The 21,167-nt window shown below is 35.3% G+C and overlaps 1 protein-coding gene across 2 annotated transcripts in view; it reads left to right on the forward strand.

The window, feature by feature from the left end:
* The first annotated feature begins 1,523 nt into the window (after positions 1 to 1,523).
* LOC145297600 (5'-3' exoribonuclease 1-like) overlaps positions 1,524 to 21,167 on the forward strand; it is a 194,008-nt gene continuing 174,364 nt past the window's right edge. For both annotated transcript variants that reach the window (XM_080143661.1, XM_080143669.1), the window contains exon 1: positions 1,524 to 2,220. In XM_080143661.1, coding sequence (XP_079999787.1) covers positions 2,146 to 2,220 — 75 coding nt within the window. In that variant the 5' untranslated portion in view covers positions 1,524 to 2,145. The remainder of the gene's footprint in view (positions 2,221 to 21,167) is intronic.

Below are 21,167 nucleotides of genomic sequence, written 5' to 3' on the forward strand. Positions count from 1 at the left end.
AAATGTTAATAATTTCTTCCTAGTTAGTGGGAGAATCAATTTGGATTTCTCTTGTATCAACATATTCCTTTATTCCTTTTCTTCCTAAGTGAAGTAGCTAAGTTACACAATGGCGATTGGGTCTAACGTCAAATCTATTGATTATTAAAAGGACTTCGACCTCTTTATAAAAAGAAAACATTTTTCACCTTTTTCCTTTCCCTGATAATAGTGAGGGTAATATTGTTCCCTTAAAGTATCTCATTGAATCTTATAATCAGTAATTGTAGTTAATTGATTTAAGATGTAGTCACTTTCTTTCTTGTGATTAATTACTGATCTAGACAATCTAGATTTTTTTTTTTTATAAAATCATTCAGTAGCAGATACATATATTTGAATTCAATAATAAAAATAAACTATATGAAAGTTAAGTCCCCTGGGATAACCATTGTTACCTGTCTCTTACTGACAGTTTTTAAATTCATTCATTTCAATTCAATAATGAAAAATTAACTATATTAAAGTTAAGTCCCTTGGAACAACGTTTGTTACTTGTCTTAATGGCAGATTTTTAATTTCCACATATTTTAATAAAAAAGTAATGAATAATTATTACTTTTTCCTCCTTTCCTTGGCAGTTTGTTAGAAATTTGACAATTATATCATGCCCCCAATTGTATTTGTTTTGGACCAATCAAATCGGTCGATTATATTTACCGCGTAGAATTTTGCTTTTGCGTTTTTTTTTTATTTGCATGTTTCTTTTCAGTTTCAATGAAGGCAGCCGAAATGTACGGATGGGGCAGAATTCTGCTCCAGTTTCATTCATGAACCCGTGCAAGAAGGACGCATAATGGAGTCTCCAACTATCGTCTCTTGAGATGTTTTATTTCAAGCCTAAATAATTAGCCATATTATTATTTAAGTCTGTTAGCGACTTCCAATTTGGTCTGCATTGCCGAACTGACATGATTATTTAAAATAGACTTCTGCACTATCCTATCTGCGAGGACTGGATCTTTTTACACCAAAAGGCATAATATCGACCCCTTTAATCGCTGTCAACTTTTATCTTTGACGACAGATAAACTAGCGACTAGCTCGTGTTGAATAATCAAAGACGAAGAGATCATTTCCAAAAATCACATAAATTGATCAAATAGTTTTATTTAACTAAGAAAATCATTGCTTTTTTTTTTTTTGGTTTTAATAGAATATTGTATCCATTACATGGCTGATTGAGATCTACATAGCTTGAATTAAATTGTTTCCGGCTATTCATAAAACGTGGCGGATCGAAACATAGCATCTCATAAAATTTGATTTTCTTAGTTAAAAAAAAAAGAAAAACTACTTGATCCGCTTACGTAATTTTTGGAATATGGCATCTCCGTTCCGTGAAGGGTACGTACATAATAATATTTTTCTGTATATAGTTTTAATTAGCTGGAATTCTAAATAAGAAACAAGACTTTTCATTTCACTAGGAAAACATTGGGCCAACTTCCGGTATAGAAGTCACGGCGCAAAAACACGTGTGCGTGACTTCCGGCGAGAGTTGGTGGAAGTTTCCTTTCGTTAGTTATTTGTAGGCTGCAGCCAATTTTAACTGCAGCTGCATGAACTGCTGCCCCCCTTTTTCTTTTGATTACACTGTAAAAAATCCGGACTTTTCCAAATTTAATCGACGCAAGTGTCGATACAAACACTAAAGATTAGTAATAGCTTGTTAAAACAAGAAAAAAAAAAGTCTCACTTACATAACTCCGAATGATTGTTCGGGCTAGATTTGGATTTTGGGGTGGCTTTTCTTTTTATAATTACGTCAACTAATTGGTTTTTATTTATTTTTTATTAATATTATCCATAAACGGTTATTATTTTTATTGTGTTCTTTTCAAAAACTATCGTTTTGTTTCGATATTGTCAAAGGCTATGTCGTCATCTTTTAAAAAAGAAATAACCTAACTACAGGTTAGATTTCATGTCTGCTGGGATTCATTAATTTCTGTTTTGGAGAATCCAAAAATAAACCCCATAGTGTCGCTAATGAAAGATATTTGTAGCGCTTAGGCAGGAAAGAACTTTATTTATTTTTTTTTTTTTTTGTGGGGGTTAACAACAGCAACAACAACAACTACAACAAAATTAACTTCCAAAAAGATGGGGGTTCCAAAATTTTATCGCTGGATAAGCGAGCGATATCCTTGTCTGAGCGAAGTTGTCAAAGAATTTCAGGTATGAACGACATTTTCTTTGAATTTTATTAATTTTCTTTTTAATTATTTTCTGTAAATGTTGCATTTTTTTTGTTTGTTTAAATGTCTGTTTAGGGACTCGTATAGATCAGCCCCCACGGCTTCCCATATTGGCTCGGTAAAATACGGTAACAGCCTAGCAAGGTGATGGTGGTCATACAAAATGAAACTCCACTTTCCTAAAACGAAGCTGGTTTATTTACATTGCATTTTATTTATTTATTCCTCTCTTATTGATGTATTTATAATGTTGTATTCTACTTTTGGTACATATGCAGAATACGGATCGTGCTGAAATAACGGCATTATTTAGAAACCCATTCTTAACGATTCTATACTTTTACATAAACAAAAGATATCGTAAAAATTAAATTTATCTTGAAAATCTTAAAAATAAAGAGCACTGTCTGTATTCTGCATAAATTCTGTTTATTTTTATTTGCTTTTATTTTATTTATGGTACTTATTATGGTATTTTTTGTTATTTTCATGGCAACTGCTCGTCTAAGCTTCAATTTATGGTCCCTCCCACGTCAAACTTTCACAAAAACACTCGTCTAGCTATAACTAATACCAACAATTTCCCTGTGTTAAATTAGTTTATTTTATCTTATGGTGGGGAAGTACACCGTGATTTATAGTTTTCGTATCTGGTTCTACGAAATTCTAGGAATTGTTCGTAATTTTTCAATATTCAGAAACATACTTTCTTTGAAAACAATCCCGTGTTCAACCAACTTTGATTCAAGACAAATAAAAAATAAAAAAGCCAGTTCGGTTTAAAATATGTAGCCAAAGTACTTGTTTTTTTTTTGTTTTTTTTTACTTGGAACAACAATAAAATGACCCTTGTTTTTATTTTAAAGTGACAAAGTATGGGAGATATTCTTTAATTTTACCAAGTGATACATGCGAAATATTTAGAAATTTTACCAAAAGAACGAAAAGCACTTGTGTATTTTAAACCCCCCCCCCCCGGCAAATTATTTTCATTTTAGGAAAGTTCCGTCGGTCTCAAGGAAAGAGTAAACAACGTACGTACTCATCGCGGAACGAAGATGTCATATTCCAAAAGTTACGTAAATTGATCAACTTGATCAGATCAAGCTTTTATTTTTACTAAGAAAATTACATTTTATGAGTAAACAAAACGGTACTAGTGTCTCTGTCTCGCGTAGCCAAAAATAACTCTACAATAATTCAAATTTGCAAGCGTAAGATCAACCTTATTACAGATTAATCGCTTTAAATAGTCTAAAAAAAATGTTTCTTATAAACTACTTAATTTACGTGATTTTTGGATACGTACATTATAAAGATTTTTTTTTTTTAATTAGGTTGACTGGTTGACTGCTAAATAAGAACCAAGGTTTCCCCTCCCCCTTTTTTTTTCCGTTTCATTTTTCATGGTTGCCTTTCAACTGTTGTCATAACTCATGACGGGATTTTACCTAGTCGAAAATGGTAGCTATGGGGACTGATCTATATAAGTACCCAACTTTCATTTAAATGTTTGCTTTTCTTTTATCAATAATAATTAAAAAAATTTTTTTTTTTGCTGAGTGATGTAGGAGAGTCTATAATATAGGTCAGGTTATTTCTGTTCAACTCCACATGATGAAATCATATAGTGAAACTAACTGCATTGTTTATTTATTTGTTTGTTTGTTTTGTGGTACGTACGACTATCTCTTGAAAAAGAATCGGCATAGTGTGGGTGGAAACTAATGTTTAGACGATTAATCGGAATCGGAAAAATCTGAACTTTGGGAGGTATCGGAATCGGAAAAAATTGTGCTTTTTTTTTTTTTTTTTCTAATGCCAAAAACGATTCTGGTACATTTTTACATTAGATCCAGTGCAGTGGTCCATCTCCACCTCCACAATTTTTAACATGGGGAGGTTGGGGGGGGGGTGTTTATTCCGAAAGCGGTTTTTAACATGGGGGGAGGGTTATTCCGAAAACCGTTCTTAACATGGGGAGGTGGGGTATTTCGAAAGCTGTTCTTAACATGCAGAGGTTGGGGGAGTATTTATTCTGAAAGCCGTTTTTAACGTTTTTAAAGAAAATTGTGGCGGTGGACCTATTTGTTTATCGTGCGCGCATACAAACATGTCCGCCAGTGAATTACAATGCATAATACAGTTCTTTATATCTCGTAAACTACTTGTCTCTGCAAAATTTAAATTGTTTTATTCAGCATAGTCGAAAACCTACAAAAGTCATTTTAAAGAAAATTGTGGAGGTGGACCTAATGTAAAAAAAAAAAATACTGTATTTCTATTAATGTTTTTAAAATTTTCCATCATGATAAAATGAATATTTATGGATTTTTTAAACTATCAGTAAAACTAATCTATATATCTGTTGCGGGGCCGGTCGTCTGGGGACAATCGACCCAACAACTAACAAGGTAGGCCTAGGCAAAAGGTATACAGCAAAAAGGCAAAGAAGAATGACAGACGACAGGTTATTTGGTTAAAGACGAGGGTTCGCCTGGAAGGTCGCATGTCATTGGAGGCTGAGGTCTGGAGGTCTGGAAAGGTACTCTAGACGTAGCGTGGTTCAGGGTTGCTCGCTGGGTCTGGAACAATCGGCTAGATGTCAAGGCGATCTGGAACGGACGGTGGACACCGAGAACGTGAGGGTCAGTATTAGGGAACGGATGACACTGAGAACGTAGGGGTCAGTGTTAAGGAACAGATGACACTGAGAACGGAGGATCAGTGTTAAGGAACGAACGGTCGGTAGGGAGCCAGGTGCAAGCGAGGTTGCAGACCGGAGGAATAAGGTGCAGGCGAGGTAGCAGACCAGAGGTGCAAGGTGCAAGAGAGGTTGCAGGCCGGAGGTGCAGGTGAGGTTGCAGGAAAGCTGTAGAAGGAAGTTGGAGCGAGCTGAAGGCACCAAGGGCTGGAAGGCTGAGGGAATAAGCAGGAAACCGCTGGAGTGCACTGGAGACTGGGAGTGAAGTTCGCCGCTGGTGGATCTCAGGAAGCAAGCAGTAGTGAATCGCATTCATCAAAAAACTTATTAGCTCTGATAAGGGTTGTTTTGAACTGCTGCTGAGACGGCTGGTGTCACTGGGAATCTTTTGGCTTGGCAGGTGGGTTCGGTCGACGTGACTGGTAGCGTCAGGCGTCGCTTCGGGAGCCTCCTCCTACTCCCTTGGCCAGGGCTGGCACCCGGCTGAAACTGGTTTTAGTTGGGCCGAGGCTGGCTGTATTCATTTGGCCAGCGTGATGTTAGTGATGTCACTCCCAATAAGACAAACAAACGACTCTAATTAATTCTAGAACGAAATTTATGTAATCAAAAGTAGATTGTGGGTTTGTTGATTCCATTTAAATTAATTTTGTCTAAAAGCAAAAATGTCAATTGCCTGTTTTAATGGCGTTTTGTTGATGTATTTGAATTCCGACGTGTGTAGCGAAATCGATGATGAAAGGGAAGGTGAATGAATTCATTGAACCCGGATATGTTCATATGTGTAGCTGGCGTTAGCCTATCGCATCCTTTTTTTATGGGAAGGGAAAGCAAAGAGAACAGCGGGAGAAAGAAAGAAAAAATGGAGGTGGTGATTTTGAAACTGCAACATATCCAAGCATAAATATAATTTTTACGTTTGCGGAAATATATGCACGTATTAATTTTTTTTGTTTAAATATTACTAGTTTATTTTAAGCTTCTTTTTAAATGGTATAAAAGTTATGATGATGATATTAAGTTATATCACAGTTACATCGTGTTAGATATGGGCGAGTGGGGGGGAGGTAAGTCTGCCGCACACGTTGGAGGTCCCTATTGGTCAGACTTCTGTTTGATTATTTTCAAGTGATTGCTTTAAGGTTTCTCCTGACTGATATTGTCAACGTTGAAATATAAACAAGAAAAAATACCTGGGTGATTTTTTCCAGAATATCCAACATAGCAAAAAAAAAAATAAAGGCACAACAAATGATACAAAACGCAAGCTAAGTCTATTTATCTATTGTTTTTGTGCTTTAACTTATTTTAAAGTGTTTGTTTTGTTTTTTTACTTAAAAATAAAGGTAAAGCCTGTCGAGTTAAAAGTTTATTTTTCTACATCGTCTCCTAAAATTCTTATTAGAATTGTCCGCAAGGACCTGTAGTGCAGTAGTTAGAACACTTGGAAAAATTCTGTTGCAAAAGCAACCTTCTTTTGAAGGTTGAAGGTTCAATCCTAAGTGTGGGCGACCAAAAATATAATTGCAAATTATTTCTATCCAGTCATGGCTGATGGAATAAGAACATGCTACCCCCGTGAATTAAATAAAGGGTCTCATTCGAAATTCCGTGCAGATTCTTGAGTTGGACAAGATACACCTGACGAAAGTCAGAGGTTACATCAACCAAAATGTGAAAATGCCACTCAAGATGAGAACGGTAGTCTGAAGAATCCAAGTAATGCGAATAATCAGTTCTAATCTCAAAAATTCAGAAAAAAGTTTTTATGTTCTGATTGTGAACCACTTGAATTTTGCTAAAGTTTATGTTCATACCAAATGACCCTCATAGTCAGTTTTTATGCCCATAGATTAAAAACTAATAAATCTCAAGTGGTCTTGCCGCGTGGACTTAGTGATATCTATATATATTCTACTGGAACTGGAAGAAAGGGGACAGTTGGGTGCTAAGCTGATGAACTATGTGTGTTCAGTTATGAGATGTTTGTTCATTTTTTCAAGATTGTCATTCATTGGAGGAGCTGGGTGTCATTGTAACTTCCAAAATTTACTTTTTCAACTGCTGTTATGATCTTGTAACTTCCAAAATTTACTTTTTCAACTGCTGTTGTGATCTTGTAACTTCCAAAATTTACTTTTTCAACTGCTGTTGTGAAAGCAAGCACCAAATTCGGACGAAGCCAATTAGTGTGTGCTGTTAACGCCATTAATAGTAATCTATAAATATAAAAGCGAATATGTATGCATGTATGTATGTATGTATATTCGCTTTTCCTTGATGTCCACGAAAGGCTTCTTTCAAAGAAGCGCTTGCTCGCTTCACAACTTTTTAAAACTTTTTATATCATCTATAAATTGTAATATCTACGAATTATCCACGGAGCTCGCCTCTCTATTTAATTTTATTGACTTTCAAACCTTAATTATTCCACATTTCCCGCATCGGCATGCGTTACATTCGCTTTTCGGTATAAAAAAAAAGCGAACCTCGACTCTAATCATAGGCCTAGAGCCAGTTTGGTCAATGTCGACTTCGTCATATCAGACTGTAGCTTTCATTTCGAGACGAGGGAGCGGGTTTTTAAAAATAAACAAACCCATTTATTCAAAACTGTCCCGCACAAAATAACTGCTGAATACCTATCTCCATCACGTCAATCAAAAACGCGCACCTGTTTTTTTTTAAAACACTTTACTATTTTTCAACTGCGCGTCGTCAACGCTTCGGCTTTTTTTCACATACCCCGAAAAACACCCGGGCAACACCGGGTACCCCTCGCTAGTAAATATGTAAAACAGCTTATCCCCCACCCCCCTTGATCCATTCTGAACATTATAGAAAACAATTGCTTAGGGTCATTGGAACTCCTTGTGATTGCTGTTGCATTCTAGCCATTCAACTTTGTTGACAAAGGGTTCATACTTATGAGCGTACATGAAGTTTTATCAGGACCGGACCTGGATTAAAAAACCAACTGGGAAGAGAGGTACCAGATGCTGATTTCTGATTATACTGGAATATTCACTTGTGAGGCATAGCGTGAGTGGCAGTATACAATAACAAACAAATGGAATGCAAGGCATCCCACAAAACTGATTCCCGATGAGAAATTAGCAGTCTTCGTGACTTCAATGCCAGCGATATCATTTTCCATAACGTGGCATTTAGTTATTCTACCTGGCCATTTCTCTATGGGTTATTGCGATTGTGCGGCACATTGCTATTCACTTCCTATGCAAAAAATCTGTTCTGTTGAAAGGAATGATGGACCTTTGTCAGAGTGAATAAAGGAATGCATGCCAAATAGTAAAAATAGTTGGCAAAAACAATTTATGATTGTTTGTTAGGACATATCTTGACAAGGAAAGGCAAAGGGGAAGCGTGAATGTTTATTGATAATTGTTAATAGATATTTGTTTCGATCGTTAGATGGCAGGAGACCTTTTAAAGCCAACATTTAAGCGTTCAAATGGTTTTGTCGCTTTGACAAGCTTAAAAATTAGTAGAATGAAAAAAAAAATCATAGTTTTAATTCTGCACAGACGAAACAGTTCCCAATAGTTGATTGAACATACGCGATGAACTAAGAGAGGTTACGCAGACATACAAAATGTCTGGATGACACAAAACTTTCAATTAAAAAATTTTTTTATTTTTTTTTTATAACAATTTATAATCTAGAATTACCTGATTAACACAGGAAAGCTGCAAAATGGACCTTGTTTGTTGGATTTGGTACAAATAAAAGAAATCTTCAATTCTGACTGAAGTGATGGGACGATTCCAATACAATTATAGAGTCTGTAGTAAATTACTGATTATGATTCTTTATAAATCTCTAAATAGAGTTATTTAAAAACATGTTAAATATGCAGATATTTTCCTAAACGTAAATTCACACTTGTAGAGGATGGTCAATCGATTTTAACTTTACTGGTATTTTAAAATCAAGAAATATTTATTATTTTATCATTATTACCAGCAATAGACGATTTAAAAAAAAATAAAATCAAATTAAAAAAGACAAAAGAATCGTTTTGGCATCGGAAAATATGCACCAATTTTTTTTTTTATACCAATTCCAATTAATTGGCCCAACACTGATATGTATATATATATCTGTACAAGGATGTCCGAAGTCTGACTTTTTTCTTTTTTTTATGCAAGTGCTTCTGCTTACGCCTAATCCGTTTTTGTAACTCTTTTACGGAAACGGTCAAACAATCATGGATGTGGGTGTAAATAAGTACTAAAAACTGAAGACATAAATAAAACGTGGAATTAAATGGTAATTTTTATTTAAGAGATTCTATCTTTCTCTAAGAGAAAATGTAAGAGAGAGAGAGACCAAGAGAACTTTCACGAAAAATACTTGTCTAGCTGAAACCACTGTCAATGATTTTCCCCACCCTTTATCTGTGCCGAAACCAAAATGTAGATTCCATGAACAAAGCTTCTTTCTTAGAACTGTACGCCTGTGGAACTCTCTTCCGTTTGCCTGTTTCCTAGCTGACTACAATTTGGTTGTCTTCAAGTCCAACATAAACAAATTCTTGATGAACCGTCCCTTTAAGTAATCCAATTTACCAAATTTCCATTACTAACGATTACCACAATATTATCCCATTGACTACTGTACACTCAATAACCCTTATCCTTGAGTGGCCTCCGGCCCTTGATAAGTGGTGACCCCGATGTAAAAAAAAATAAAAATTAAAAGAAACAAAAAACCCTTATCTCAAAGATTTTCACAGAAGAAAATAGAACTGTTACGCTGATTGCTTTTTATTTATAATAGTGGATTGTCTGGATGTCCCAGTGGCCAGTATGTTACTTACAGCTGATATATGAACAAGCACAAACATTTTATATATTTTTTTTTTTTATTTATAATTTTATCATTTTGTTCTAGTTGGGGATAGGGCATCCTACTGGATGCCAGACATTTGCCCGCTATCTCATTTATTCCAACTGAGATCTTAAGATTCAAACTGTTCTTTTAAGTGCGATTGTTTGCATCTCTCTTGCACTTGGTTCACCGGGTATATTTGCCAGGCGCTCCAATAATTATTGGAATGGTGGAGATTTTCCTATGGTTCCAGTTTCTTTTCATGTCATACATAAGACCTCAGAATCTCATCTTTTCCTTCTCACGTCTGTTTAATCCAGCATCATTGGGGACACTAACTTCTATTAAGGTTGCTCCGTTCTCCTCCTTCCCCCATATTACTACGTCAAGTTTAATAGCCTCGTTTTCTAGGTACGTAGCTGTAGGAATTGCATGGTGGATGGTGTGTGACTTATTTCCAACTGTTCTTTCTGGTAAACATGTTACAAGGCTTCCTGCTATATTCAATATTCAACTTTTTACAAGTAATCCAGTAGAGATATTTACACACTCCATTATAATACGTTGTATAGCAGCCGTCCTCCAGCAAATTTACCAAATTTACAGGGATGCTGTGTAGGGAGTTGGGCTGCGAGATGTCCATTTACATTACACTTAAACTTCTGCATGTCAATACAGTCAGGGAAGCAGGGACCCGGAATGGAATTCCAAATTCTGTTTGAGGGAAGAAGCTATCTGAGTAGAAGGCTTCCTTGCATCTAGGGATCTCTGCAGTGTAGGGGTGGGATTTTGCTGTTTGTCGGGAGTATCTATGCCATGGTGGTATAAGAGCTTTGAGTACATCAAAGCACATTCAATTAAAACACTTGTAAAAACAGGCACAGGGATGCTACATTTCATCGATGGGACAGAGGTTGGAGTTTTGTTGATAGTGCGGGACCTCTCAGATTGGCGACTTGGAGCGAGAGACTAGTGGCAGTGCACCAGCCCAGATGTGGCAACAATACTCTATACATGGGTGGATAGTGGCTTTTTGCAGAGTACAGGATACTGTCGGGTAACCTTCTAGCATGGTAGAGGGAGCCCACCTTCTTTGCAGCAGCCTTGGCAATTACCTCATTGTATTTGTTCCAATTCATGTTGTGAGTGAATGTTAAGCCTAGGAGTTTGAACGATGTACATTGAGGTAGTGTATTATTAGCCATAGCAATCAATAATTGGGAAGGTTTCTCGTACAGGGTGGCCCACTTAAAAGTAGCCTAGAAAAATGTAATAGAAAGAACATTCTTTTCCAATGCCTCCGTTCAGTCTCGAAAGACAAAGGATACTCTCTGTGGGGGCAGCTGCGCGTGTAATTGTGAAGCAAGGTTTGCGCAATCCTTAATCACACCTCTCCTGAATCAGCATGATTTGGGTCCAGTGGAAAAGAGAAGTCCAGGATGACTGGAAGCAATGCCAAGATAAGCGGAGAGCACATACAGCACCTGGAAGTTCCAAATAGTCACCTATTTTAGTACTGACCATGTTCAATGTTGCTTAACTTCGGTGATCCAGCGGGAACCGGTGTGTCAACGTGTTTATTCCATATACACATTCTTTTATTGTTTAAATTACTTGTAGCATTGTTTAAATTACTTGTAGTATTTAAATTACTTGTAGTATTGTTTAAATTACTTGTAGTATTGTTTAAATTACCTGTAGCATTGTTTAAATTACCTGTAGCATTGTTTAAATTACTTGTAGTATTGTTTTAATTACCTGTAGTATTGTTTTAATTACCTGTAGCATTGTTTAAATTACCTGTAGCATTGTTTAAATTACCTGTAGCATTGTTTAAATTACCTGTAGCGTTGTTTAAATTACCTGTAGTGTTGTTTAAATTACTTGTAGCGTTGTTTTAATTACCTCTAGCATTGTTTAAATTACTTGTAGTGTTATAAAAGATGCTGGAAATGCTCTCCATTTACATCTATGCATTTCTGGACACGTTTAACAATGTTTGAGATACTGCCTGTAGATCTTCTCTGTTGATTCTCCTGATAGCGTTGGTAATGTTCTTTAGTGGGTCTAGATTGTGAGGATTATTTGCATAAACTTTTTGTTTTAAAGTCCCCCAAAGATAAAAACCACATGACAAGTCCGGGAAACGTGGTGTCCATAAACTTTTGCTTGTTGTTTACTCTTCCGTAAACGTCATGAATTTGTGTCCGTGATCTGTGAGATGTGTGGCATGTAGTACCATCTTGTTAGAAAAAGAATTGCATTTTGTCGTGTGGTGTCAGTTGGCTGTTAAGAGAAAAATTAGAGAGATTGGGCTACTTTTAAGTGGGCCCCCTGTAGTTATTAAAGGAAAGAAGCTTAGTCTTTGTAGCACAGAACATTACCATCCATTTACGACCCCATTCCACTACAGACTGGAGGTCTTCCTTTAAAGTTTTAGCCATTTTCTTAAATATGTCTTCATTCGGTTTCCCCTCGAGTCTGCTATAGTGCGTAGTGTTGTCAGCAAATATATCCAATTTGGAGACAATTTTATCAGGGAGATCATTTATGAATATCAAGAATAATAAAAGTTCAAGGATCGACCCTTGTGGGACATCCGCGTTTATATCCTGCTGTTCCAACGTACAACCATCTAGGACAACCCAAATTTTTCTCTTATCTAAGACTAGCCTACATGCGCGGCATTGCCTGGGTGTTTGGAGGTGTGTTAAACAAAAAAAAAATGTTAGTAGGCAGGCAGGTTCGGAGCCATGACGTGAAGGCGGAAAAGAAAGTGAAAGAAAATTTGACGTCTTACCACTACTCCATGACACGACCGGAAGTTCAGAACGTTAAAATTAGGCAAAATCGATCCAACTGATATGATGACTTGCTAAAAATCGACCCCTCCTTGTAGAAAACTGCCCAGTTGAGGGTGAAGGAATTAATGTTTTTGGCTAATTTTTCGATATTTGTTTTCCGAGACGTCGAGCTTCAACGTGTTATTGATCTCGTGAAGATCCGTCACCTCTGTCCTAAGTTTTAGGCAGACATTTAGCAGTGTCAGAAATTTCGTGAAAATAGTGAATAATTCCACCCCATCTTTCCAAGCTTATAACTCCTCGAAAAATGTAATTCAAGCCCTAATTTTTTTTTTCAATTAAAGGAGCAAGGACCAAGGTTTTATTAAAAAAAAAAAAACAACAAAAAAACAATGTGTTTTTTTTTAAAAAAAAAGGTTTTAAACTTCGGACTTTACAGGTAAATTTCTAAAAAAGCGATTTTTTTTTTTTTGTTTTAAATTTGAATATATTATTTATTGACCTTTTCTCTTCAATTTGTGATATATAAAACTATTCAAGATAAATTAATTATTTACTTTTTAATAGACATTTCAAAATGAGAGGCGTGAATTATTCGACCCCCTGTCTTTTCAAGCTTATAACTCCTCGAAAAATGTAATTCAAGCCCTAATTATTTTTTCAATTAAAGGAGCAAGGACCAAGGTTTCATTAAAAAAAAAAAAAAAAGACAAAAAAAAGACAAAAAAAAAACAATGTGTTCTTATAAAATAAGGTTTTAAACTTCGGACTTTACAGGTAAATTTCTAAAAAAGCGATTTTTTTTTTTTTTGTTTTAAATTTGAATATATTATTTATTGACCCTTTCTCTTCAATTTGTGCGACATAAATTAATTATTTACTTTTTAATAGACATTTCAAAATGGGTGACACTTGGGGGGGGCGTGAATTTAAAAAAAAACGTTTGTCTAAAATATTATATTCGGTTTATTGGAAAGAACATAAAATTTCACATTGACCCTGAAAATATCGTAAAAATAGAATCAATAGAAAAATTTTGATAGATTTTTAAAGTTTAAAAATTGAAAAATATTGAGTTCGGAAAATTCATTACTGTTTTTAAAAAAAAAAAAAATATTTCTATTACTTTTAAAACAACTGTAATAGTTTATTTTGGAAGTATAATCCATAAAGAAAATAAATAACCCACTTTTAACAGAGAAATTACGAGATTTTTATATTGTATTCGCAGTTTCGTGTTAGGGGTGTCAAAAATTCCTACAAAAATTCTGATACTGCTAGACATGCATACATACATTTAAACAGACAGGTGAGATTTATAGAAGGATCTGATTATGTTAAATATTCGCCCAGTAATACTATATGAGCTTATTTTCATGAGAAGACCATCATGCCAAACCTTCGCTTTAGATATGCATAGGGCAACTGCCCCAGCTTTTCCCATCTTATTCAGTGCATGATATGTTCAGAGATTACAAATAGGATATCTGCAGTAGAACGAGCTTACACCTGCACTTGGTGTCGTTGCTGAGACCATGTATCAAGTGTTGATCAACAAGCCTTGATTTCGTTTTGGCTCAGAATATTCAGAACTTAGTTTCTGATAGCAACTTATGTTTCCTAAAAAAACAAAAACAAAAACGAACTATGTTAACGTGTCAACAACACTCAACAGTGGAGTCAATAGTCATTTCTAAAGGATGATGGCATTTTACCAATTTTACGATCGTTTAAAGACTCTAAAGAAACAATGAACAATTAGGAAGACAAGAACAACGGTGCCAATAGTTGGAAAGAAGCGTGGTTTAAGATCTATTTAAAGCGAACTCCAAGGAATTTGAGACATTAAAAAAAAAAAAAGGAATTAAAACAGCAAAAACGGCACATGACTTTACACTTAGTTTTTGTCTGTCTTCATGAAAAGGAAAAAGGAAAAAGGAATTGATGGAATGGAGCTATAGTTTGAAATTTCTAAAGGAATTAAATTTCGATTACAGGGGGGGGGGCATTTTTTTTTTTTTTTTTTTTTTTTTTAAATCTAATCCTCAGCCCCTAAAATAAACAGATTAGACAATTCCTGTAATGACATGGCCCCTGTTGATTGCAGTGTAGTGCTGGTTCTGTACAGTTCTAGGAGGTTCACCCTCCCAGTTTTTGTCTTAACTCTTTGGGAAGGGATTAGTTTATTTCTAATCGCCTGAGACGCCCTTACTGGGAAATGCCGACAGGGTTGCCCAGGCACTTTTTGCAGATCAGAGTGCCCTTCCTCAGGGGCACTGACTTTTAAACCCCACCTACTGAATCTGGTATCATGGATCTTGCAGTGGGAGAGAACTGAATTCCTTAATGAAATGTTTAGTGTTTGATCTGCAAATATTCTTTTGGGTCTTTTGTATATTAAGTTTCGTTTTATAGGTTTCGTGCTTTGCGTCTAAGTAAATTGGAAACTTTAAAACGGATATTAAGCAGTAATAAAACGCGGCAAAAACAATGAATTTTTATTTACTTCATCTTTTTTTTGTCTTGTCTGTCATTAATATTGAGTATCATTCATGATTTTTTTTTTTTTTTTTTTTTTTTTTTGCATTCTTTTCTCCCGATATTTTTCTATTAAAAATTCTTTCCTGAAGACCAGAAGAATATCGGGTACTTTTAGGAGCGGTCACATAAAGATTGTCAACATCCATCCCTAAGTGAAAATTTTTCTGTGGAACAAACTGGATTCGAACTTGGCACACCCAGGTTGTCAGTCCATGTTAGCCACTTAGCCACTATCACCTCCCTTTTGTTGTTGCTTGCCTTTTTTTTTTTTTTTTGTAACTCACAAAAAATAGTATACAGATTTCTTCTACAAGTTTTGTTTTGATTACATTTAAAGGTTCGTTTTTTTTTTTTTTTCCAGTTTGCTGTAAGGCAACATTTTTTTTTTCTCTGATCATTTATTCAAATGTTGTTAAATGAGTCAATGACCCAGTTTTCAAATAAGAAATCTTCAATAACATAAATATGGTTATTGCTTAAATGTTTCAAGTCCCATTTTTGGTTTAGTTTGCTTAAAAGTTAAAGCCAACAACAGCGGTTAAACTAATTTTATTAATTAATACTTTTTTCTTTTTTTGTCTTTCTTTTGGCCTTGAACTGAGAGGAGTTTTGTCAATAGAATATTTTAAAATTAACCAGAAAACTGAACTATGGACAGTAAATACAAGCTTACATTGTGTATCTCATATTCCGAGGTTCTAGGTATTGGTCTGTCTGTCCTTTTCATTTCCCTTCTCAAATAGTTATAATATAAATCATGTTAAAAATTAAAAAATAAACTAGATGAATTCATAAATGATTGAAAAAAAAAAAAAAATGGTTTCACGGGGACGTTTTTGGGGTCTATACTTTAAGGGACAGCTACAATCTTAAAAAGATCTCTTGGTTGAAATGTATGAGATAGTAGATGAATATCTAATATCCAGCAGGATGCTTCATCCCCAGCTAGAACAAAATAAGAAAATAAAATTTAAAAAAATGAAATATTCAGAATTTGATCTGCATATATTCTTTCGGATCTTTTTATTTATTTAAGTTTACATAAAATTAAAGAATTATAGATTAACACCAAAAAAAAAAAAATGCTCCAAAAGGCATCATTATCATTTTCGGTTTAATGTTTTTTTTTTTTTTACATGCTCACTTGCATTAGACATCTTTTAGAAATTGATTTCCAAATAACTAACCTATCTCTAACCCGGTCTTTATTTATCCCTCTTTCTCTAAAGTCCATCCTTATCACTTCTTCCTCTGTGACCTGACCCAATTACTATAACTGTTTAACAACTACTAACCTAAGGACTGTCATTCATTCTTTCAATGTGGCCATTAAGTCTCCTGTTTTAAAAACATCTCTCTATACTATCAGGTCATCAGATCTAAGCTTGTCTTTAAGATTCTACTTCTTTAGCACCACCAATAACTGTTTGGAATGCTTATCGTTGCACAGTATAGGGTTGCAAGTGACACAATGACTAAAAGGAGTTTAAAATATTTGATTAGTGAAAGAAAAGAAAACTTTGTAGATATTTTGGTTCTTGTACAGAAACCTATTTAAAAAAAATTTCAGAAAAATTTGGATGAAAATGTCATATTTCAAAAAATTACATTTCCTTTTTTTAACTAAGAAAATCAAATTTTATGAGTAAGCAAAAAGGGATTGTCTTGCATCACCATCTCGAAAAAAGAAAACAAGAGCAGATAACTTCACAATAATTCAAACTTGCAAGATCAATCTTGTAATGCTACCGATTTCACATTAATCACTTAAAATAGTTTAAAAATGATTTTCTTTTATTAAAAATACTTGATCAATTTAGATAGTTTTTGGAAAATGACATTTTTTGTTCTATTCATGGGGAAGTACATCATAAATTTTTCTATATATATATATTTTTTTCTTAAGTGTACTTGTAACAATACTAATAATTTTTATGACCCTCTAATCTAGTGATAAATGAATTTCAACTTTTTCTGATCCCAACATTTGATACATTGTACCAGTGTTATGGCCAGTATTAGTTACCTCCCTTAAGCTGTTTTGTTTGACTTATCTTTCCTTGATCTTGTATGATGATAGTGTCTTTTAATTTTAACATTGCTGTCGTCATTTATATGTACTAGTAAACTTAATCATATTCTGCAAAAACAACAACCCACCCTTTTCCCCTTTTTCTTCTCCCCATTTCCCTTTTCTCTTTTTATCTCCCCCATTTCCTGACTTGTTTCTTAACTTAAAATGTACCAAACATTAATACTGTAACCCTTTCCCTCTCCCCTTGCAAAACTCATTCATGTTCTGCAGGGCAGGGAACAAAAACGATAAAATCCACTATAGAACAACTAAACCAAGCACTACAAACTAACGATTGAAGATACAAAGAGCTTGAAGAATAAAAACCTAGTAGTGGTAGATGGTCAAAAATCGGTGGCCTGCAATATAAATGCTGGAGTCCCTCAGGGGTCAATCCTGGGCCCAACTCTTCCTGATCTACATCAATGACCTCCCTAAACACATACTTAAATCATTCGTTGACATCTATGCTGATGACACGACCATCTATGGCAACACATCAAAGGCTGTAAATGACAAAGCTCTCTCTGATTCTCTCTCCTCTGATCTCGAGCGCGTGGTTCAGTGGGGGAAGATGTGGCTAGTTACCTTTAATGTATCCAAAACCAAACTCCTATCCTTACATCATCAACGCTCTGATCCCCAGCTGGCATCAATTGTGATGGACGGCTCTCGTCTGGGTGAGGCCCCGTGTTTTGACAAGCTTCTGGGTTTGACCTTTACTCCTGATCTGAAATGGAACACGTACATCAAGTCTGTTGCGAAGGTCGCTGGAAAGATGGTGGGATCCTTCTACCGCTCCAGAAGATATCTCACTACTGATGCAATTCTCTATCTATATAAAAGCCAAGTACGGCCAAGGATGGAATACTGTTGCCATATCTGGGCAGGAGCTGCCAAAAACAGCCTATCCTGCCTTGACAGAGTACAAAATAGACTTCGTGGTTTAGTGGGGGATGCCCTTTTCTCTACCCTGCAACCCCTCTCCCACAGAAGAGACTTTGCAAGCCTATCCTTGTTTTATCGTTATTTTCATGGCAGGTGCTCATCTGAACTCCAATCCCTGGTCCCCCCTCGCCAATCTTTCACGAAAAACACCCGTCTAGCTGAATCCACTGTGAAAAATTTTCCCCACTCTATATCTGCCTAAATCAAAGCGCGGATTTCATGAACAAAGCTTCTTTCTTAGAACTGCACGCCTGTGGAACTCTGTTCCGTCTGCCTGCTTCCCTCCGGACTACGACTTGGATGTCTTCAAGTCTAATGTTAACAAATTCCTAATGAACCGCCCCCTTAAGTAAACACTTCATCAAATCTCCTCACTAACGTAATGTACTTGTAATAACCCTTATCCCTGAGTGGCTTCCGGGCCTTGATAAGTGGTGATCTCTGTGTAAAAAAAAAAAAAAAAAAAAAAAAAAAAAACCTACAAAATAACTGGATTCAGCATTAAATAACCTGAAAAGAGTTGATAGCTCTACAAATAAATATTGAAGATATAAAGAACTTGAAGAATAAACAACTTTTTCCAAAATCACTGGATTTGGCATTAAATAACTCAAAGGGTTGATATGTGGTAAAGCAAACAACCAAACCAAACCAAATATGTGTAGTAGGGCTATCCAGCATTATCCGGGATTTTAAATAAACAAAATAGAAAAGATTAAAAAGTGTGTGTAGCATCTTTATATTAAAACTACTTCCTCTCTACCTTTCTTAATCTGCCTCTCTTTCTCCACTTCCCCATTTTTTCACATCCTTCCCTCCACACACTTCTTTCACTATCGTCCAACCCATTCTTCTCGTTTTGATGCATTGAAAATAATAATAATAAAAATAATTATTCTCTTTGCTTTGATATATTAAAAATGACTGAGAACCTGCCCAGTTACCGCCTCCCTACAAAGAATGAATAATTTTAAATATTCATCCAGGGCAAAGCCGATCAAGATTATACTAACTTTGTGGGTGTTTGTTTCATAGTTTATGTTTAGCTGAACATACACACAGACAATTGCTCTTTATACAATAGAGTAAGGAGATAACCATGTGTACATCATCATATTCCGCTGTGTTTCTCCTACATAGTGAGTTCTGTACAGGATTTCTCCTTCCACAATACATGGTCAAAGGCTTGGTTGGGATGAAGTCCAGCTGTCTTGAGATCTTGGTATAGGGCTGGGTTTCCCAAAGTGAGCACCATGAGTGAGGCTGAGGGGCTCCGGATAAAAGCCAAGTACGTCCAAGGATGGAGTACTGCTGCCACATCTGGGCAGGAGCTGCTAAAAACGGCCTATCCTGCCGTGACAGAGTACAAAATAGACTTCGTAGTTTAGTGGGTGATGCCCTTTTCTCTTCCCTGCAACCTCTCTCCCACAGAAGAGACATTGCAAGCCTGTCTTTGTTTTATCGCTATTTCCATGGCAGGTGCTTGTCTGAGCTCCAATCCCTTGTCCCCTCTCGCCAATCTTTCATGAGAAACACCCGTCTAGCTGAAACTACTGTCAATAATTTTCCCCACTCTTTATCTGTGCCTAAATCCAAACGTAGATTCCATGAGCAAAGCTTCTTTCTTAGAACTGCACGCCAGTGGAACTCGCTGCCGCTTGCCTGTTTCCCACCTGACTACAACTTGGATGTCTTCAAGTCCAACATAAACAAACTCCTGACAAACCACCCCCTTAAGTAAGACACTCTATCAAAACCCCCAATACTAATGATTACTACAATACTATCTCATTGATTATTGTACACGCAATAACCCTTATCCCTGAGTGGCCTTCGGGCCATGTAAAAAAAAAAAGGACCAAATACTTGTATGGAAAAAATTAAATGGCTGCAGACATTTAATTATTGATCTTTGTTACTAGAAAGAGATATATGTGGTTGCTCCCCTTGACTTAAAATTTAAGTTAACAAATTCCAAAATCATTAGTTAGTGTTAAAATTTAAAATCAATGTTTTTTTCATATTTATTTTAGAAATTATCTTGTTAGTGCTGCATAAAAAACCTTTTCCTGCTCAGGGGTCTAATGGTGGCCTGAAGTTTGGGAAACCTTGGTGTAGAGTATGCAACAATCTTTGGAGTGACCATTCTCTTTACGTTTTCCCTGGGGGCTTCCATTTTGAATGCTGTTTTTGCGACATGTAATTTCTATGTAGTACATGCTCATACCAGCACATACCTAGCAGTATCAGAATTTTTTGTGAAAATAGCGAATAATTCAACCCCATCTTTCCAAGCTTATAACTCCTCGAAAAATGCAATTCAAGCCCTAATTTTTTTTTTCAATTAAAGGAGCAAGGACCAAGATTTCATTAAAAAAAAAAAAAAAAAAAAAAAAAAACGTGTTTTTTTTTTAAAAAGGTTTTAAACTTCGGACTTTACAGGTAAAATTCGACGAGAACACGATGTCCGTTTTTTTTTAAATTTGAATATATTATGTATTGACCTTTTCTCTTCAATTTGTGAGTAAATAATTATGTACTTATCCGAGTCGAAATTAATTATTTTTAGACATTTACAAAATTGGAGGCGTGAATTATTCGACCCCCTGTCTTTCCAAGCTTATAACTCCTCGAAAAATGTAATTCAAGCCCTAATTTTTTTTTCAATTAAAGGAGCAAGGACCAAGGTTCCATTAAAAAAAAAAAAAAGAAAAAAGAAAAAACAAATAACGTGGTTTAAAAAAAGGTTTTAAACTTCAAACTTTACAGGTAAAATTCTACAAGAACACGATGTCCGTTTTTTTTTTAAATTTGAATATATTATGTATTGACCTTTTCTCTTCAATTTGTGAGTAAATAATTATGTACTTATCCGAGACTAAATTAAGTATTTTCTTTGTAATAGACACTGGGGGGGGGGGGGGGAACCGTGAATAAAAAAAAAAAAACGTTTGTCTAAAATATTATATTCGGTTTATTGGAAAGAACATAAAATTTCACATTG

This window comes from Euprymna scolopes, chromosome 2 (genome assembly GCF_053919585.1).
Source record: "Euprymna scolopes isolate OS-2025 chromosome 2, ASM5391958v1, whole genome shotgun sequence".
NCBI lineage: Eukaryota > Metazoa > Mollusca > Cephalopoda > Sepiida > Sepiolidae > Euprymna > Euprymna scolopes.